At 39.7% G+C, this 22,300-nt stretch overlaps 1 protein-coding gene across 4 annotated transcripts in view; it reads right to left on the bottom strand.

The window, feature by feature from the left end:
• Positions 1–22,300, bottom strand: part of foxj3 (forkhead box J3) — a 74,767-nt gene that overhangs the window by 23,918 nt on the left and 28,549 nt on the right. For all 4 annotated transcript variants that reach the window (XM_040115712.1, XM_040115713.1, XM_040115714.1 and 1 more), the window contains exon 2: positions 15,352–15,853. In XM_040115712.1, coding sequence (XP_039971646.1) covers positions 15,352–15,672 — 321 coding nt within the window. In that variant the 5' untranslated portion in view covers positions 15,673–15,853. The remainder of the gene's footprint in view (positions 1–15,351; positions 15,854–22,300) is intronic.

Here is a 22,300-nt window from a genome sequence, read left to right as displayed (position 1 = left end):
GCTTGCCTGAAAGATACATGCCAAGGTGAAATCTGACATTAATATAATAACCTGTTACTGCGTGCTCAGAGGGCTCTATGTCTGTGTCCATAATACAAAGACAAAAGACACTGAGCAAACCAGAAAATCAAAATGATCGTTAACTTTTGCTTTCTAGACCCAGGTCATCTAGTGTAGCACATTGAGGTATTATAGTAATTAAAACTCAACAGCTACTTCTGCAGATGGAGATGACACTATGGGGAAATTGTATTTTTCTCCCTCCCTGCCAACAGTGAGCATTTGGTTAAATTAAACCTATTTTTCACTGGCAGGCTCATATAATGAGAGCAATACATGCAAGAAAGAAATTTGCTTGATAAGTGATTACATGTGTGGACTCCAAAAGAACATGTTATCAGGAGAACTGTGATGGCAAAAAAATAATAATATTTAAAAAAAAAAAAAAAACCTATCAAAACAGCTTCTACAATGAGATGCTTGGACTTTATTATTAAGGACTTTTAAAAAGCTAAAGGCTGCAATTCATGAAAATAAAAAAAGAAAAACATCAAAGCTGTCAAAGTCCGCCTGTAGCTACAGGGGAGCCTATCGAGATGAGAGCTAAGGTCACTGGTTTGCATCAGGCTCCACTGTTGTATCATTTCCAGAAGCCAGCTCCATACATCCAAACCGCAGGAAAGGTGAAGAGGATAGACAAATGTAAAAAATGTGCTTCATCGGTGGAAGAAAGTACAAGTAAACTAAAAGCTGTCTACAGTAACATTAGACTGTTACTGATAACTTCAGTGGGCTTCACTGAACCAAGCTGTCTACATATTAACCACATTCAAGTAAACATTAACCAAAGAAATCTGCAATCATACAGGAAAAATGGATGTGGAGCTTACCTGCCTATCCTGTACAATACCAAGTAAGCAAAGCAATCCAACTTTATCTGCCAAGTAATTCTGCTGACAGTAACCCAAGGATAGAGTGTCCTATAGAGTGCAGGCAAGAGGCTGAGCCAATACAAAACCCCCATAGTTCTCTAGTGACATATAAGAAGTTTATGAAGGCTGCACCAAGGATGTTCCCTTTTCAACAGCAGTGGTGGGGTTAGAGACCAAAAGCTCCAATATAAGTGTTCTGAACTCAATCTCACTCAGGCACATGCACCCACATTCCCTTCTCTACCTGCTTTTTTGCTGTAAGACAGACCTTGGAATGGACCTGCAGAAATTCGAGGAAAAAAAAACCAAACAAAAAAAACCTTCTGCATTATTTTTTGGTGCACCTGAGGTTACAGCCCTGGCTTGAACGCTAGGTTTGAAATTCAAGCATCCCCCTTATAAACAGGGAGGCGGTCACTGCAGATTTGAAAAGCTGTGGGGGAAAAATTCACTTAATGCAACACTGAATGGCAGGTCAGACTACAACAAAAGCCCTGAGCCATTCATATGAGGCGTATTTGATCACAGTCCTTCAGAGAGCTATCTGTCTTTGTCTCTCTCAATCTTTTTTGCCGATATTTGTGCCTCTCCCACTCTGTCTCACTCTCTTGCTCAGAGCCAAACCACACACAGTCAAAGCACTTTGTACAACCTCTGGTGTTGCTACGCTTGCTATACTATTGCATGATGCAGCATCCAGAAGTGTAGCATGATTCCATTGAGTGGATCATTTCGGAACATCTATGACCTTCGATAGGGTTGTCACTGGCAATAAACCAAGAAGAGCTGAGGAGAAATGATGATGGGCACGGACCTCTTTGGATTGAGTGATATATAACTCTATTCAACAGAAAACCAGTACATACACCACAGTAGATTAGGTTAGAATGAAAAGGTTAAGACATGGCAAGAACAAAGTGAAGTCAAGAAAATAAAAATATGCAGAATCTGCTGGAGGAAATTAGGAGTCAACCCAGTGTTGATATTAGATATTTTATACTAGGCATATATCCATTTTCAATCACACAGAGCAAATGAGAGTATTTTAGGAAATTATAAAATCATATGGACCAAAAAAAAAAAAAAAGGGCAATCAAGAAAGTACATCCCTTTATTACACCAGGGCTTTACTGTTTACTTACTTGAAGTAAACTTTTAAGAATTTATTTGTATCTAGAAAACCACACCAAACTGACCCTGTTGAAGGCTTAGACTCCCCTTTAGCTGCTGAGCTAACATTAGCTAACATCGACTAATAAACCATCTTTAGCTGAGCATTCGGCCACGATTTGAAATGCACGTTCACTAGGTAAAAGAATACAGTTTTCGTTTTTAGTGTCTGTTGTAACCTGCTAAAGGCATTGATCCTGCCCTTGATTTTATGGGGGGACAACTGGGCGCAGGGGAGTTGTAATGACGGGACATTTTATGTCACTGTCACAACACCACGCGCTGGCTCAAATCCTGTCAGTCTATCTACTCTCATGCACTCAGCGACTAAAGTCATCACAACTCATGTCAGCCTTGAGGAAACAAAAATAACTGACAAGCTCTCAAATGGAAAAAAAGACTTAGCACATACTTTATGCTTGGTCACTTTAAACAAACGGGGAAACCGGTACGGAACAGACTGACAATACCAGCAACAAGAGCTGCCTTGCACAGTGCTGTAAATTGAATCTGGTTCTCTGAGCATCGCGGGATCACACTTCTCTCCTGTGCTACACAGGGCGCTTTTTCTCTCCCTTCCTCCTCCACTGCAGAGGCAGCACAAGGCCATGAAAGATTGGAGGCAAAGTGATGTCCTCTGGTTTATCCTCCCTGAAAGCCTTCGCATGCTCTCAGTTCCACATGAGGGATCTGATGAAAGCCGTTTGTCAGTACGCCACTTAATTATCAGCCAGAAGAAGAGCCTCCGATGCTATCCTCTGACAATGGCTCACAGCAGCCTGCTGACTACAGTGCCCACTAACAATGAAGAACTGACTGCAGCTACTAATAGTGACAGGGTAGTGCCAACTGTCCACTTAAGAGTTCAACAAATTAAGTAACGGCGCAGAAAGCCTTTAGTGTGCCTCTTCAATGTATATTGTTTTCTTTGTAGGCTTAAGTATCAAGGAGCAAATTTTACATCTAAATCACCAAGACTGTAAAATGTGATGTTTGGAAGATAAAATGCAAAATAGAACAAGTCCTACTGAAAACAAATTATACTGAGCAAAGGAAAAACAGACATTTGACCTTTTATTTTTCTCGTATGTCTACACAAACATTATTGAGCTTATGTTGCTGCTAAATATGCACGTTACCATCAGTCTCCAAATAAATAAAACAGTCACATGCACTCCGTAACCTTAAATCTTTGCCTAGTCATATTCTTTTAAGTGTTGACCGATGAGAAACAACTACTGACTACAGCTATATACCACTATTATGTCCGTACAGATGGAAAATAAAAGAAAATACGATTTCACTATTTTTAAACCACTTAGATGGGCAAACTTGAAAATATAGCATCAGAATCATATTCAGCATATTAATTTTGTTCTGAGGCAATGTCTTTCATTACTAGAGCTGATCACAGCACAACCATGCATGGTTTGCCTGTTACTGTTGAGTCCTCTTCCAAAGAGGCTAGTGTTTATATCTGACAAAAACTGTTGGAGTCTAGTAGAAAAAGGTGCTACATAAAGAGCTCCTTTTTCTTATCCAGTTGTGTTCTTGTAATGCAACTCACTCTTACATTTACTCCAGTCATCCCCAGGCTCTTGAATACAATTGGTCTGCTGGCTACTACACAAGCAGAAAAAAAAAGTAAGCCATTTACCATCATCTGTGTTAATCAGATCTGATACGTAGCTTTTCATTAGCAAAGTACATTACTGTACAAGTCCATGAGATACACAGGGCGATGACTCAGTATAACCTTGGACTCCCTACAGTAACCTGTCAGCAGGGAGTAAATCCACATAGGAACGGCAAGAAGCAATGCCTCAATTAAGCCGCTGCTCTTCTCTCACTAACAATATCCAAAAATAGCCTAAGAAAAGCTTTTTTTTTTTTCTGTAATATGTATTAGATTTGATTTCCTTCTGAAAGAGAATCACAGACCCACCCAACAGTCCATTAGCCAAGTTAATGCAGAGCTGCCAGACTTGCTGACCCATTAATAATACATTGCAGTGGTCAAAAGAGGCCAGACACCTCCTTGCACCCCTTCATCCCTCTACACGGTGACATTAATGGACTAATTCAGATGCAATTAACTATTGGGGAGAGGCTCTGGCCTTGTGGCTGCTGGAGCACAGGCTGAAGGGCTTAGAGCCAGGGTTTGGGTTATAATCACTAAGTATACACACACTCATTTAAAAATAAATAAATAAAACATTAATGAATATTACTTACACTTGTCATCGTATTTATCCCTCAAATAACTGTAAGTGGCCGTTGGCTAAATAACTTTTTTAACCTATGTTTTGAGTTTTCGGTCTTTAAACCATCTTTACGAAAATTTAAACAAAAATGAATAACGGTTTAGATGAATTTAAGGTACGCAACTTTTTTTTTTTTTTTTTTTTAAATAGGCCTATAAGTTACAACAATAATGTCCAACTGTCCAACAAATAAGCTGCGACAACCAATTACTTTGGCCTCTTTGGGTCAGCAGAAAAAAGTAGTAAAAACAGACAGAGATTATCATTCATTTGAAGTTGTATTTCTGTCCACTTGGCTAATATATAGATCCAAAACTCACCGTCCTTTTAGCTCTGTTTTGTTCTCTACAAATTCATCCGAGAAACACATCTGGCTGTTTAGCTTCTAACTGTTCCACTATGTTGACCAGCTAAACCAATAATTTTGCCTGCCTGCTGTTTGGTGCAAAACAGTTTTTACACTGACAGCTGCCGGCTGCTGCGGCTTGAAAGGATGTCGATGAGAGCTGTGACCACAAGTGAAAACAGTAAAACTGGACTGAGAAAACCAAAACAATGATCTGAAAGTTGATAAAAACGCCCCACACGGCTGAGGGGAATTGAAGAGTCAGGTGATAATTGTCGGTGGGATCATCACTACAAGCGATCCCTTTCACACAAAAGTAGTCATGTGGTTGGTGATATAAAAATATTGATTATAGGTGCTTTAAACAACAGCAATGCTTTCATCCTGAGAGGACCTTTCTTATCGTTAATCTGCAAAATACGACAAAGTGCGAAATGCTTGACCTACCTCTTTTTGAGATTAATTTTATTTTATTAATTTCTTTTCTTATTTTTTTTCATTACAGCAAGTTTCATTCAATAATGTGGCCTATAGAAATCTGCTCTTTGAGAAAGTGATGTTGACAAATGAGCAATTACAGGAGCGATATTCATGTGTCACATCTGTGGCCAGAGTGACCCGCGATTAGCCGTGCTGATGCTGAATGTGGATGCAAGAGCTTTGCCTGTCAATACAGGCGCCTGGGAAGGCAGCGTGGCCCATTCTGGCATGTCATCCATCACTGGTTCCACTCGGCTGCCACAGCTGTGTCACTGGCCCCCTATCACAGACCGCTGGCCCCACTGAGGACACACCAGCAGGATGATCAAATATCTCCCTGGGATAAGAGACAGCCATCCTGCTTCACTGACAAGGCAGAGGACAAAAAAATCCCTTTGCGTACATATCCTACGCCACGGTGACATCTTCATCAGTAAGCAGCATTTAATGCCAGGCAGCAGCAGAGTCGTGTAAAGATACACGGCTGCTCGCCTTTCATTCCAAAAAAGCCGGGATGGTGAAGAGCAGAGTGAAGCCATTAGCTGCAGGAGACTGACACAGAAGGTGACGGCAGTTAAATTATTGTCAGAGAAGAGAGAAAGTGGATTAAAACAAAGCAGAAATGGAAATATTGGCCAGATGTATTCCCACGATAATTACTAGCCATGCAGACTTTATCAACATGTCACCAGGGCCAGTCTACTACTTTTAAAATTCCTATTAGATTTGAATGACCTAGAGTCTGGAAGTAAGGCAGCGTGGCTGGAGGGCTTGACTCAGTCAGGATACAGACCTCTGACCATATCATTAGTCTCAGGTTGCTGTAGACTTCTTAAAAGATCCTTCTCCAGCCTCTGCTAATTAGTCCTTCTGTCTCTTTGCCTTTCATTTCCAAAAAGGAAACGCTGTGCTTACGCTACAGTGCTGGCAGATAAATTAGCTGCAAGCTTCAGAGGAGGCAAGCGTTCTTCAGGGATAGCAGGCCACCTTAATTATTATTATTATTAATTACATTTTAAAAAGACCAGGAGAAAAAAAAGGAAAAAAAGGAAAAAAAAAGAAAAAAAAGAAAAATCAATCAATCATGCCTACTAAAACATATTTGTCAAAATTAGACCACACCTTATGTACTTGAAACAGTTATGAAAATATATTTTATATACAGATGGAACCCGTGGCAGCAATAGCCGCTCTAATGCAGCTTAGATGAATTGTAGAGGGCAGATTCAGTGTTAAAGGCGGATTCCAAGGACTGTGCTCTATTTATAGCATGCAGAATTCATCAGCGCACCCCGCTCCTTTTTCTCCTCCTCCTTGTCAGGGCAGAAATCAGTGCGCATACAAGAGGCTATGTTATAAGGCACCATCTGTGATCCCAATGTAAACAATGGTAGTCTGATACTCAGACTGATGGCTATTATGTTACTACTACATTGTTCAGTCTGACATTGCCTTCTTATTAGCTGTATTCTGGAGGGGAGGATTTGAGTTTACAATTACAGTTTTAACAATCACTATACTAATGCATACAGATGCTCTGATTGTGTTAGGCTTTGTACAGTTAGCCTAAGTTAAGCAAATTGAGAGTACATGCTGTTTATTCTGAGGAAGTTTTTTTCTGAAATAAGTGATCACACATGGCGAGGGATGTCAAGAGTAGAGGATAATAATACATGAAACAGAGTCAAATAATTCCACAAGATTAATACAGTATAAGATTTCCTTTCACCCCGTCTATTGTTTATTTGTATCAGGACACCTAAGAGGGCATGATTACTCTGATAGAAGATGAACACTTCACACATAAACAAAGGAGTTTCATGTGTTTATTAAATTAAGGTAAAAAAACAAACAAAAAAAACAAACAAAAAAAAACAGCAAGTCAAGGTTTTTTAGAAACTGTCTGGTGAACCTAGCTCATGTGTTACCCTCTTAGTAACATGAGGACACCGGCTGAGTAGACTACATGTTTAATTGGTATTTATTGTATGATGCCATGAATTATAACATATCAAAAGCAGTGATTTAAACAGCGATTAGACTGTTAATCTAACCTATGTTCAAATTTTCTCAATTTGAACATAGTTGACATTGCCTGGCAATGCCACTAACTTTAGGTGTGCCCACAAAGGCTGTGATGATTTTTGTTGTTTCTTCCAGTTGGAAAAAACTGTTCACAAGAGCAACAGACCAGAATAATCTTTGAATGCCAGGAGGAACACTTGATTACAAATAAGTTATAGGAGTTTTCTGATGGTGATGAAGGTTTTTATGAGCAAGTATAATCAGTTCAATTATAATCAGTAGACAAAAAAAAAAAAAAAATGCAAATAACAAATTTAATCTGAAACTCAAACTCATCTTTTCTACAAAAATATGCGTGTTACTTATTTGGTCAAAAGAAAAACTGATTAGGCTTTTAAGCATCATCCTTACCATACTGCAAGAACAGACTATCTGAAAACAGATGAAACGCTGGCTTTCCTGATTCTTCTCCAAACAATCCACGATGGCGTTGCAACATTCACATATAGTCTCAGCAATATTAAGCTCTTACTGGTCATATGCTACATTACGCAAAGGTGACAGCAAACCAAGTTAAAAAATGATAGAGGGCAAAAGGCCATTCACTGGGAAAGCTAAGTTAAAATACAGTACAGAAAGCAAAGTGATATTTTAGTCTAAAATCTTTCTAGCCACGAAACGATGACTGAAGAGTTTCTGAGCAGCTCCCCATGGCCCTTCATCTTCCCCTCCGAAGAATCTAAAAACTTGCTAATGATTTTTCCAGTTATGAGTTGTTCTGAAATGAATTTCAAATTCTTTGCAGTTTATAACTAACTGTGACACAGGGCTTGGTTTTCTTGCCCAACTGCACTTCAGGCTACAGTTCTGTGACAAAGCAACGGCACGGCCTACTGGAGGTGATGATCTCAGTAACCACATAAATGGACAGCTTCGGAAAAGACATAGTAATGCAGATCATAACCCTTTCCCCAGTTATTACAGAGTCTTATGGGTGTCACTAATGCCAATCAGCTGACTACTTCAGTCTACTCTATAGCTGTCAAATCCAAACCACTATCCAACTAGGACAAAGGCAAAGCCTTAACCAACTAGAAAACAAGAGGAAAACTAGCTACCCAAGAACCCGGACTACACTGACAGAGATCCTACATCCTTGGACCCTCATATTTCTCCAAAATTACCAAATGAAGAGCATGCCTCAACAATACAGACTGATTAAATGTTTTTTCAAAGGCTTGAAGCTGTGACTTAGAATGTGTGCAGGGATCAACAGCCCCTCATTGTCCAGTGTTATCTACCTTATAAAAGATTCTTAGAAAGAAAAAAAAAAAGAAAAAACCATGGCAACACAAGTGGTGTATCCCAGCCTGCGAGTCAGGTATTGACTTCGACAGATCTCATTATCACAGAGGAGGAAATTCAATGAATCAACTGATGACCATGGTCAACAGCTTTTACAACCGGCTGTTGTATCACATTGAACAAAAATCGCAGTTGTGAGGGAGCTGTTAAGGGTTAATGACTGTTTAAAATGATACCAGAAGACATATATATATATACAGGGGATGAATTGAGAGGCCACTTCCATGACGGTCAAAAAGACAGCTACAATTTCGAGTAAAATTGAAGCCAACATCTCTACAAGGGCCTGCAGGCCACAAGAGGAAGCAATAGAAGCCTCAGGCCTTTTATGTTCTGCACTGCAGTCAGCACTTCACTCAGCGGAGTGTGGGGACAGCAGCTCCTGCCAAAATGTATCCGTGCCAAGGCCTGCCAGCCTGCTCTCCCCGCCCACTCTAAGGGCCAGAGCGTGAGCGGTGGGGCGCCGGTAGGCGGGTGCAAGGTGAGGCTGGTGGGCGGGTGGCCAGGCTGGAGCTTCCTGACACGGGAACCCGCCTCACAGCAGGATCAAACTGGCTGCCGAGTGAATCACTACCCCTCCCACCAACTAGCACGCAGCCGCTTTTACTGTCTCTGCAATTAAGGAATCCAGGATGAGACAAAAGTTATAAAAATACCGGTGTATCATCTCATCACTCCTCAGACTTCATCTCAGCCAAAGTTCATATGACACTGGACTGGAAAAGAGAAATTTATGAATTTAGGATCATTTTGGAATTGGGGTGGTTCACAGGTTACAAAAAGGAACAGAGTAGCTCTCTGAATGTGTCGTTGCTGCTGAAAAATTCAGTATCAACAACGTGATTAAATTTAAATGCTTGCTTTACGGTGTAATGATGGTACAGGTGAAGAAAGTAGGTGAAGGTATCAGAGAGTCTAGCACCAAAGCAATTTTACACTTTCAGATTTCAGGCCCTGCAAACCTAAGCTTGAGCTGGAAGATAGGGGCAGGAAGCGTAAGTGCAAATGCTCATTCCTGACCAATCTTATTTAAATAAGCAACAGGAGCAGGGTTTTTCTAAGCTGTGGCTAGTCACTAGTCAGAAGCAGGAACATTATCTCCAGAGTAAATAATGTCCCGGAGGACCAGTAGCTACCCAAATTGCTTCTTAAAAAAATAGAAAACTGCTCCAGGCTGCTATTATTAAGCCTCAGATCCAATGGGAAGTTGAACCTTTGATCTGTTTAGGGTACTGTGTATTTGCATTTTATAATGAGATCAAAGCAAGGTCCAGGGCCCCTGCAGAAGGCAGCTCTGTGCCCCATCTCTGCACATTGGACGATTTACAGACCAAAGCTACAGTTCCTTGTTAACAAGATCATGTAAGAGCTATGGACCTCAGTGAAAAAGCAGTGGGAGGCGTTTGTTAGGCAATCAACAGTAGCTTAAATTCTCTTCCAGCTAATTTTCTTTTCCTGTTCTCAGGTGTGGAGGAGAAGAAACAAAAATCGCAGCCAGTAGCAACAATCTCCTCAACAGTTAAAGTTCAAGAGCAAACATTTCAAGCATTTTTAAACTGGTTGAGAATTGCTCCAGATTTTCTCTGGCATTCTTCACCTGGAAGAAATGCAGTGGGGAATTTACACACTTTGCCTGAAGTGAGCCTACATGGAGCTTGGAGAAGGTTTGAGATGAGCATGGAGGTCAACGTTTGAGAGTGTATGTGGAGTCTCTCTATTCAACACCGTTCCTGACCATTTTTTTTTTTTTTTTTTTTTTTTAAAAACAGAAAATATACCAGAAAAGAAATCGCACACGCTGTCACACTGTCTTTGGATGAGCTGAAGTGAGCAAAGTCTCACGTTTTCAGACAGCCTGATTAGAGCCAGTCATGGGGGGTTAGACATCCATGCAGATGAATTATGCTTAATTTGCTTAAATGACCCATCCAGTATGAAGGTATTATTGTAGCAACACCTAATATTTGCTCAAGTATATTTCTTGTACTATATACTGTTTAATAATAGATACTCCTCAGTTAACAGTGACAGCATATATAACATATGGGGTTCATGCATTTTCAGAGTATTTAAATTCTGAGTTTTAATCACATAATACTAATTTATTATATAACAAGTTAGAAATGCCCCTGTATCCTTGTCATGATAAGAAGTACTTAAACGTTTGTCTGTCTGTCTGGACCAGTATTAACTAAAAAAGCAACACTTACAGTAACTTAAAATCGTGACATGTATAATTGGTTAAGACTGTTCCAATCGTCCTCTACCCTGCTGCCCATCATGATGCACGCAGGTACAGGGTTGACCAGGGGAATACCCCCTCCCCTGCAGCTGTCTCCTTGAAGTGTCTCGAAGCTCCGCGTCTGAAATCATTTATGCAACAATTGCCCCACAACCAGCTGTAGCGAAAGTGAGAGAACGCTGATTTGCCATTCATTGCATGCAAGACAGCATCCATGAAGAGACGGGGCATATTCGAGAAGTTGAGACAACAGACCTGAAACCTATATTTAGCTGCTATTTCCATTTATCTAATTACAAATCATAATCATTTTTAAAATCGTTTCTTTTCATTTATAAAAAAAGGAAAAATACCAAATTCTCATCTTTGCTAAGAGCTCCTTACAAGGAGAAAGGCATGTTCTCCTGACCTTGAAGTGGGAGAGGACTGTTCCCTTTTAGCTTTTAATCTTAGGGGAGTCATCTGGGCCATCTTACATTGACTGTATGGCTTTGAAATGGAAGGAACTGAGCAACAGGTATGAATTATGACGAAGAGGACACATAAAAATCAGGAGCAGATAAATACAGTATACTGCAATATAGAAAAGTGCTGCAAGCAAAAGCCTGTACATTTCTTGGAAATATATGTTTAGGAATCCAAGTATGTGAAATATCCTTAAGCAATCTGGCAGATCTTGAAAAAGCCATGCTTGCCATGCAAGGAACAGAGGGACACGGAAGTTACAGTATATGAGCTGAATCATACACAAGACTGCTTAGACAAACCTGCAAAATGTGAATCAAAAGTGCCTCAGAGAGCCGGGGAGGGTGTTAAGAAAAGCACCATCTCATTGCTTGCTCATAGATGCCAAGCACATATTCTGCACTCTCGAAGGCGGTGTTCATTTTTTGACCTTGATGAATTATCTGTTTTTATTGACAGCACTTATTGATATTTCTTAAAAGCGCAGGCTAATGGAGTTCTATTGAGATGATTAAATGAGCTGCTGGCGCCCGGATTAGCCCAGTCTCATCTCGCCAGCACAGCTTGCATTATCATACAGAACAGACGCATGCGTGCGTTGAGTCCCAAATTCCTGCGACTGACATCTGCAGGGGAACAGAGAAGCGATGACTACATCCGACCTACATTCACCCCACCCAAGCCTGCTTGCTTCCAACTAATTACACACACAAACGTGCATACTCAGCCACATTATAGGTGGATTCATATCATAGTAACAGTCACACTGCATGGAGAAAATTACTACTCCATGTATATTACAGAATTATACAATTTCAATTAGGCGTCATGCTACGTCCAAAGAGGTCTCTCTGAGGGTTTTAAAGGCAATAAACCTCAAAACTGTACAGGCTCCTTGTGACCTCCTGATGATTGGGAGAGAAACTTTTCCCAGGCTTTTGCACAGGCATAGATGAAAATATCATTTGTAGGATGGTTTGTAAAAATTCTCCAAGAACAGAAACATTAGGAACAAACCTAAGGCTACTGGAGCTTGTTTAAATGCCTTGGGCATGGAAACAACACTACTGGATTTCATTCAAATTTCCCTTATGTAATGAGAAGACTTTATACAGTATATACGCTATACAAATTATTTCAGTAGTTTAGATTCTCAGAAAAAACGATGGCAGGGAAAACACCCTATTAACAAGAACTGCGAAAGAAAAATTGTGACGCAGGCTCTAGCCTATGAGCACATCTTCAAACCGCTTTTTCACTGCTTCCTGTGCTGTACAGCATCCTGGTTAGAGTGATGTGGTTTTTCTCACTTTTAAAAGTGATGGGTATTTCTACAGTTGCAGCCCACATTTAGGCCAGAATCTGTTTATCTATGCAAGTTTTTACTTAACTAGAAAGTACTTGAGGAGCGTCAGTCTCCACCACCGCTGACTAATTCCATAACGTGCTCTTATACCCAAGACATCATTCCAATTACGTCAGATCTACGTTAAACCTGATACTGAAAAGAAACCCTTAACATTTCAGTATCATATATTTCTGTTTGTTTTATCTTTGTAAAAAAAAAAAAAAAAAAAAAAAAAGGAAAAAAAAAAAATTGCTCCTTAACCGAAGTCTGTCGGTCCACCAAATTCTATGGTATCTAAAAGAGTCAAAGATATGACATAAGAGCCTTGGCAAAAACAACTAATGAATAAACATATTGAATACTATGCATTATGTGCTCAGTACTCACTGGAAAGCAGTATTAACATTAGGAGTGGATAGTCCTCGTGTAATAAAGTGAATAGAATTTATTGCACTTAACCACTTTGAGTAACTCTCAATTATCATGCTCAATTTCAAAACCTTTCAGAACCACTTTATATCAAATTTTCACAACCATACTACTTAAATACTACATAGGATGCAACATTAAAAAATACTGTGACATTGAAAATTTGTTTGCTGTGGACTAAAACTTCCAACACCCTAAAATGTGGTTTTTGCCTTACCTATGGGTATGTTTTCAAAAAGCATTATCACTTTTTCTGTATGAGGTAATGTTCTGAATTTAAAACAGTGATATAACACTGCTTTAAACTGCACGCTGACTTCCAATATTGAAAATTTGCCTTAGTCAGTTAATCCCTTAGACAATTGAAACCCATTAATTTGTTAGCTACACCTGCACAGAGAAAAAATAGTTTTGTCAGACCAGCTGCATTTTAGCCTCGTCTTAACTGAATTATTTTCAAAATAGCCCATATGATCTACTTTTACAGTTTAAAAACCTGGTATCAGTTAAGATTTCTTGACATTTTCAAATCTTCGATGATTATCTTCAGGCCTCTAACACAAGCTTTTGAATCCATAACAATATCTTAAATGTATCCTTACCATGGGAATCCTGAAATCACCACCTGATTTCATGATAAAGTCATACTTAATAACAAAATAACTAAACTTGCATTAACACCCACACACAAGCTTTGGTGAATTAATATCATGTAGCCCTTTCTGTTGTTTCTACAGTAGGACTATAACTCAGTAGGTAGAGCAAAGCTTCAACCCTGCCGGAAGCACCAGTCTGATTCCCACTGAGGCCACCCACTCTAAAATGTATAAAAAGTGTATGAATTCAAGTCCTTTGGATAAAAGTGTCAACTAAATGTTATATCTTATCTATGGTTTTTTTATTTGGGCTAGTCAGTCACACCCTCATATTTCCAAGCAATTAAGTCTGTGGATGTGCGTAAGAGTTCACAAAGTCCACTTAAACCGACCTAAACGATGATTTGCTCATAGCTGCTCTCTGGATACAAATAAATATTAACGGTTTAAGATATCTAAATGGATCTGAACTTAAATGCAGCAACAAAAACAGTAAAAAATACCGCTGCAACCTTATCTTTATATCTCAAGAAAGTCGTGCAAATGAATGCAAAAATGTAGGAAGTATACAAAATGAAGAGCTTACGTCAGTGTCAAGCGAAAATGCCTGTAACTCAGTGCAGGAATACATGCAGACTGACACCACATACGCTTCTGTGTTGCCAAAAACTAAATAAAGGATGATGAAGGTAAAGGAGGAAACAAAGGTTGCAAAATAAAACAATTAATTTCCTTACAAAAAGCCTTGCCATAAAAGCTAAAATGATTCCATTTATAATAACACATGCTTTCTCATCTCTCCCTCACCTACACCCACATATACACACACACACACACACACACACACACACACACACACACACACACACACCTGCATAGACCCTGTACACACGCCAGATCTTGTCGCCCCAGGAAATGGGCTTCATACATCTTGTCTGACTGCAATAAAGCAGTGCCTAAGATTCTATTTCCAATAAACGTCGACTGATTGGAAAACTCATTCTAATATCAATTTCCATCTGGGCCTTTTAAAATGCAATCAGCATAGCTTCATCTCGGTATATCATGGGCTCCTTGAGATGATGACACAGCACTGGCTCTCTCCTTCTGCATAATGGCCTTCCCCTATCAAGGCATCTGCAATGAATAATACCACCCATGAATGGGCTATTTAGTCTGTGTTCACACAGATAGGGGCCACTTCTCTGAATATTAATCCAGGGTTTTACACTTCATATGGTTCTCTCAGGGCTGCACCATTTTTCATTCGGAGGAGTAAGGCATTTAGTGTGATTTGGCGCACTCATAGTTTCTCTAAAAGCTTTCTCAGAAGTGACAATGGTGATTACCAATGACATCTCCCTTTGTTTAAGATGTCCAGCACCCACAAAACAATGATTAAAGTCAAGGAATATCAATTTCAACTCTTCTGAAAATGCTGTCAACAGCCTAGTACAAAGTGTAAGGTCAAGGATGAATTACCACAAATGAATAAATTGACAAAAGCAAAAAGATCAACCAATTTTAACTTCAACCCAGCACTAAAGATGTTGTTTAAAAGTGTGTCTGTTTAATTTAAGGCCTGCTACAATCACAATCCAAATTATCATTACCATTATTATGGCATCCTAATAAACTTTTACAAATTTTGTTCTGCATTAAATGAAGGGCAGATTATCTCCTCCTCACCTTCCAGCCACTTCCCGCCTCCCTGTAGTAGGGAAAGTTATCACAGATCCATTGGTAGATCTCGCTCAGTGTCATCTTCTTCTTTGGCGAGCTGTTGATGGCAAATGTGATGAGGCTGGCGTAGCTGTAGGGCGGCTTGCCATCCTTGTGCTGCTGCACCTCCTCCTGGTCCAATGTGGTGTTAGGATCCAGTAGGGTACTCTTCTTGCCCATGCCTGGCCCGTGGGCATTCTGGGCGTCCGCTTTGCGGATAGCTGCCTGCATGGTCAGCTGAGGAAGCCAATCCATGGAGGTCAGGCTACTCTCCAGCTCCGACGTCATGGTGACGGCAGGCTGGGTAAGAGGGGGATGGGGAAAAGTTGCGGTGGTTTCTGTTGGTGCTCGGTGACTGATGGAGAGTTGATCAGGTGTGGGATAAGAAACTGAGACAAGTGACAGGTTGAGGATGAGGTCAGGGCTCCCTCAGCTTAGGACATCAGCATAGCTCTTATGTAGGTTAACTCTGGAGAAACAAGAAACAGAAATGCCTTTATTAGTCAACTACTGTTTTGTACAGGGAACAACTAAACATTGTAAATAAAAGATATACATATCAGCAATACTGAAGAGAACGAAAAGAAACGTAAGTGAGGAAGCAGCTTTAAACAGTTTGCCCAACATTAAAAACCAAGAGTCTCCTTAAAGTATGCTTATGTTTGCTGTGCAGGAGATCACTAGCCCACCACTTTCTCCACCACTTGCTGCTCTCAAAGCTGACTCATAGATGGGACTCCATCTGCACAGAGAGAGAGTAAATGCCAGGCAATTGTTTTCACAACTGCCAGCCAAATGGGGAAATGGCTCAGGAGGAATTCCAAGTCTCTTGAGGGTAGTAAACCCCCTCTCCTTTTTTCCCTGCCTGCCAGCGTGCCTGCCTCCTCCCCTTCCTCCCCCAAACGGAGCCTCTGCCGTAAACAAGCCAGTCAGTGTCGTCTTGCAAATTGTCCTCAGCCCTGTGCGTGTCAGCCATGCTGCACAGAGTACAGCCAGCAACAGCCTGTCTATCTGTCCCTCGCGGCACACTGCCCTCCCTATCTTAAAATAGAGAGGCAGAGTAGAAAGGCTTAAAGTTACAAACATAGGTGAACACGGCCATTAGTGAGGGGGAGGGAAAAAAAACCCTGAGCAGGATGACACTGCAGTCTGGCTAAGCGGAAAAAAAAAAGAACAGGCGGGAGAATGAGGAATCCTCACCAAGTTGTGGGATTTTTCTCTTGCCTAAGCCTGCTCACGTGTGTGTGTGTGTGTGTGTGTGTGTGTGTGTGTGTGTGTGTGTGTGTGTGTGTGTGTGTGTGTGTACTCAGGCTGTAGGGCTGGGAATACATAGTTTTGACAGCAGTCAATAGGTCAAATACCGTATCTTTCAAAAATAGAGATTGTGTCTTTTGTGGAATTATAACCTATTATTGCCATTTACACAATTTTTCAAACTTCCCTTCCAACACTTAAAGATGAACCTTAAAAACTATTGCTAAATATGATTTACCAAAATAAAACTGATTCCAAATTCTGTTGTTCTTTTCATTATTGTAATATTTGTCTTTATCAAATCGTGTTCAAAAAGGTTTAAAGTAATTTAAAATATTTCATCTATTCAGAGACAGTTTATATGGAATATCTGAGATCTCAAATTTTTTCTACATCTATCAATAAATTGGTAAGGCATTTAAAAAACCTAATTTTATGGGTCTCAGGAATAATAAGAAATTCCTAAACTGGGCAAACCGAATTGGTGGCAGTTGGTCAAAAGCAGTTTGTGATGGTCCTTTTCAAAGATCTCTCACAGCAGGGGTTAGCTAGTAGCCAGCAGCCAATTCAGTATCAGCTATCAGTGTAGAGAGGCAGAGCCAGATGATGAAGGCATTTTTCAGACAAGCATCCAGACAGAATTCTAAGAAAGGAAAAACCAAATCCAGTTGGGGGAGATCATTAATGGAACTGGTCTCAAATCTTTTCTTATAATCAGTGCTGGGTTTCATAAGGTGCTGTGAAGTTTCTATTCTCAGTCTTTCTGAGGAAAATGCATTTACATTTTTATTTATTTGATTCCTTGTCTCTATTTTTAAAGTGATCCAAAACATATCCTGTGAGTATCAAAAGTTTTCCCCTTTTAGGCTTGAAAGGTGGCTCTGATGATGAACATTAGCTGTGGTCACCTTGAATTCATGCCAGTAATTAAGTTTTTATGGAAAAAAGTAACACCAAAGGGCTTAGTAAGCTTCTCAAACCACTACTGCAGCATAATCCCATCCTGCACTGTCTATCTGTATGATCAGCATGTTTCAAACTGTCATATCCTCACCAAACTTTGTCCAAATAGGCTACTTTTGGCTGAGCTTTTGATAAGAGGCTTTGTGAATGGGGGATAGCAAGACATGAAAGCAGCATATTTAGCCATATTCTGGCAAAATGGTAAATGTTTGAAAACATAATGAGCATGAAGATGGACAACACAGAAGCAGATCATGCTGCATGGGTGGTTCGCAAAAATTTTTATGGCTGTTTTGATACTTTATTCCTACTGTGAATACTTGTCTATTGTAACTGACTGAAATCGAGCTGCCCACAACTATACTAATTCAATGACAGAACACAACAAATGTTGTATGGCCACCTTTCAAGCGACCCTTTGAAACTCAAAAGGTTTTAGTACAGTTTCTTTAATCTGTCCACTTCGAAAAGAGCTACTTATTTACTTTTCACTGTGCTTTTTTTATTCTTGCATTATCAACACTTGAACCATGTTTGTTCACGTGGCTGGAAGCCTTGATTTAAACACCAAAGGCTTTAAAGTTACTCTCCGAGCAGTCACGAGCAGACTGATAAATGAGCAGACTTGTTGACTGACTGCCAACAGGTGAGTCAGCCTAATGGTGGGGAACAGTTCCTCATCCCTGAAAAGACAAACAAATCAAAAACAAAGTATCTCCACCCTGTAACTGAAATAAAGGTGACTCACAAGCAGCTAATGACAGTAATTTTCCTCTTCGAATTTTTAATAAAAAAAAAAAAAAATTTTGATTTGAATATTTATCTAGATATTATTATACATTTGAAAATCTGCAGCCTCAATCAAAGGACCTAAATATTGTACCTTATTATCGTACACCTTTAAATCAAGTTCCATCTAGCTAACAAATTCACAAAACAAGTTCTAGGGTATTCCAAGTGCATTACGGGGAACTTTCGGTGCAAAGTTAACATTTCAGTAACAACCACTCATTCGAAACCCATACTTCTGCAATGAACACAAGACAATATGTGGCTTGTTTGCAACACTGAGGCAAAATAAATGTATGAAATGTTTATAACAATAAACAGTCATATATTGTCTGTTTCTTGTTTTTTTTTATCGAAACCATGTATTGTTTTGTTTAATTGATACAGAATGTGTCACGCCCTTTGTAGGAAATTGCTAATAATTTTTCCAACCTAACACATTTAGACACAATGCTATACAATATAGCTGAAACGATTAGTCGATTAAGTGACGACTAATCGATCAACAGAAATTTAACTGACAACCACTTTGATGAGCGATCAATCATTTCAATTATTTTTCAACTATAAATATGAAACTATCTCTGGTTATAGCTTCTCTAATGTTAGCATTCGCAGATTTTCTCTCTTTTATCGCTGTAAATTGAATATCTTTGGACAGTCCACTGGTTGGACAACACAAGACATTTGAAGACATATCTTGGGCTCTGGGCAAACCTGATGTGCATTTTTTACTAGTTTTTGATATATCATATACTCAACGATTAATCAATTAGTTCAGAAAATCAGCAGATTAATCAGTAATAACAGCAGTGATTAGCTGCAACCCTACAATACAATTCAAACGCACTGCAAATTTATAGCCTACAAAATGACCATGAATATAAATCATGATTCATCTAACCATGTCTGTTGTAACGGATTGCATTAGATTTAGCTAGGTATACCTAATAAACTGGCAGCTCAGTGCGTGTATGTGTATAAATTAACTCTTGGTGGTCTTGATGTAGATGTTTCCACTGACACCAAATACTCAGTATTAATGGGGGTAGCAGGGAGGAGGAAGCAGGCAGAGCCTTCTGGTGGCCGCTGGAGGTGATCTGACAGAGGCAAGGTTTGATGAAAAGCGCTCCGCCTGCTACACGGAGATGCACGCTATTTGACCCTCCACGCTAATGATCCAGCTGCTACATAATCTGCAGGGCCAAGTTGGTGTCTTAATTAGAGAACCTTGGGCTGTGGCAAGAATGATGAAGCGCAACACAGCTAGGCAGTAAGGTGCCCCCCCCCCCGCTGCCTTCATTACCCTGCCAGGCTGTGGGACAGTCAGAGCAGGGACATGCCCCAGCCTACTGACGCGTCAAGGAGGATTGTCTGAGTATGTTCACCAATGGGTCTGGGGGAGGCAGAGGAGTACTGAGGAGGCAGGGAAGATGAGATGAAAAGCCAAGGGGGATAGAGCATTGGGGAGGGTGTGAAGGGCATAATCATGCTGGCTTCAGGCCTGGCAGAGAGCAGAAGTGCCAACAGTGTCTGCATGAAGAGGTCTAAGAGGTCAGGCTCTATGATTACGAGCTCAAGGGAACAGACTGCGATCCCACACACACGGAGCCCCTTTGATCTGGCTCTAGGAAAATGGGGTTCCATCACTGTCACCACCAAAAAAGAAAAAGAAAAACTTCTTTCTCTCCCCCTACTTTAATTTGTTTTTAGAATAGAGCACAGAGTATTTTCGTGGGGTGAGAGGGAGAAATGGATGGTCAAATTCATTTTCTATTCAGCACTGAAAGTTTCTTTATCGTCCAGGGATTAATGGCAGATTTAGTTTTGAATGAGAAATTGAAGGCGTTTTTGAAACATCTTAATTTACCAAGTTCTTGACAGGACTTATCAACGTTCCTGCTGCCAACAGAGCACTGACAGCAAATCAGTGATTGTGTTTTGTGTCTCAGCTACAAAGTCTGAAGTGGCTCAATCAAACTGACAGCATGGTTATTATACATGTGCCAGGCCCTCTCTTATTCAAGAATCCCGGTATGGCAGCAAACTGAGTAACAACCAGGGATTACTCAACCCAACATAGCAGATTACGTCAACTTCAGCAAGTTAGGCAAGTACATACACATGTGCAACACAGCAACTGCGTCATAAAAATCAGTGCTGTTCGCAATATCCACTATTGCAAAACTGATGTCTGTACTTAGCAAGCATTTAAAAATTTTACTACCCCTAACAATGCAAGGGCAAGGATGTCATTAATAATTAAAATATGATAGCTACAATGAATGGGTCTTAACTGTTTTCAACATTTTATATAATGACAATAACCAGCTACTTTGAATTTGAATTCTAATTGAGAAAGTACAGATGTTTTATAAGTGTGGGCATGTCTGGACGTACAAATCTGTAATGGGGTCAGTATACTTCAAACAAAGTGCTTGTCATATAGTCAAACAATATCTGAAACCTCCTTCCCTTTCCAACTTTGGAATTTGGTGCCTGTGTCTGACAAGATTTGTAACTTTTGGAAACTGACAATTGGCCAGGTGTGCAAGGGTAAGAAAGTAAGCAGCGTTTCGCTCAATCTGTCTTCCTTTAATGCTCCACACAACTAAACCTATCAAGGTTTGTATATTAAAAAAAACAGGTGAAACACAATAAAAGCCTTTGAGGAAAGACTGTTTGAAAGTCTGCGCTGTTTGAACCATAATCGCGTCTCACCCCTCTCTATGATGGCAGGCTTTTCCGCTCTGACTTCAATTGCGGCAATTTGGATCAACTATAAACAATTTTGCCTTCAGATATAGTCGGACAACATATTGTACGAATCAGTTTTTTACCTGGCCTAAACCAATGCATAGGTTAATGATAATCGCAGAGGGGGTTTGGATCTGCCCTGAACACAGATAACAAAAAACAACGTTATGGGATAAACTGTTGGGAATAGGCCTGGACTATAATTTAAACACAAAAATTCATTATCTCTTCATTTAATTTTTTATGCCAATATTCTCATATTGATATACTGAGGTTCACATGTCTAAATGTACTTAATTTTTACTAAAATTTTACTTTTATTACATAGTAACACCTTAACTACTTTAATCTAATACATCATTCAAAAATTCAAAGATTCAATACGATGAACATGACTTGATGACAACATTTTACCATGTTATTCTTATTGTTAAGTATTGTAAATATATGCTGGAATGTAGCATCCACAGGATATTATATTCTGTGATTTGTGATGAGTCACTTTTATCTTAGCTGACAACCAGATCTACTGTATTCCCGTGTCCACCTACATGTAAATGCTATGCTACCATTCAGGATAGTGTATCATTTACTTTCCTTACAGTTAGGGATAAGGTTTTACAACTTGATACAGCAAAAACAACCTGATGGTAATTAGATTGTTCCACATTTTAATTTCATTGCATCTATTATTTCACAGTGAATAATCTATTGTCCAGCAGTAACCAGACAGTCCTAGATATAGTACTCAGGTGCAGCATGGAAATTTGCACTCACTAAATTTGTCTTATTAATACAAGAAAACTATGGGAAAATGCAGTGACAGTGCTCTGAAGCCTTTTCATTCTTGTAGACTGGAGTATCTGGTTTCAGAGTGTAACCAAAGCTGAAAATGCAGATGTTTTGTTGAGGGTTGTGTTAAGTGAGCTAAATTTTAAAATCATGGGGTCATCGGGATGATTACAGTCTGGTGTTTTACAATAAATGCAGCGTAGTTAACATGTGCTACAAAAAGACTATTCTTTACACTTTTTTAGTTTAGTTCAAAGTGATTTTCTCTGGGATTTTATGTTCTTATCCAAGAGGACAGTGCTCACTGTGTATACTGCATCCTCTTGTAGCCAGGAACCTCAGAATATGCCTGTGCTATTAG

Source organism: Xiphias gladius, chromosome 21 (genome assembly GCF_016859285.1).
Source record: "Xiphias gladius isolate SHS-SW01 ecotype Sanya breed wild chromosome 21, ASM1685928v1, whole genome shotgun sequence".
In the NCBI taxonomy this organism is placed as follows: domain Eukaryota; kingdom Metazoa; phylum Chordata; class Actinopteri; order Istiophoriformes; family Xiphiidae; genus Xiphias; species Xiphias gladius.
Note: the sequence above shows the minus strand (reverse complement) of the source record. Positions and strands in the feature narration are given on the sequence as shown.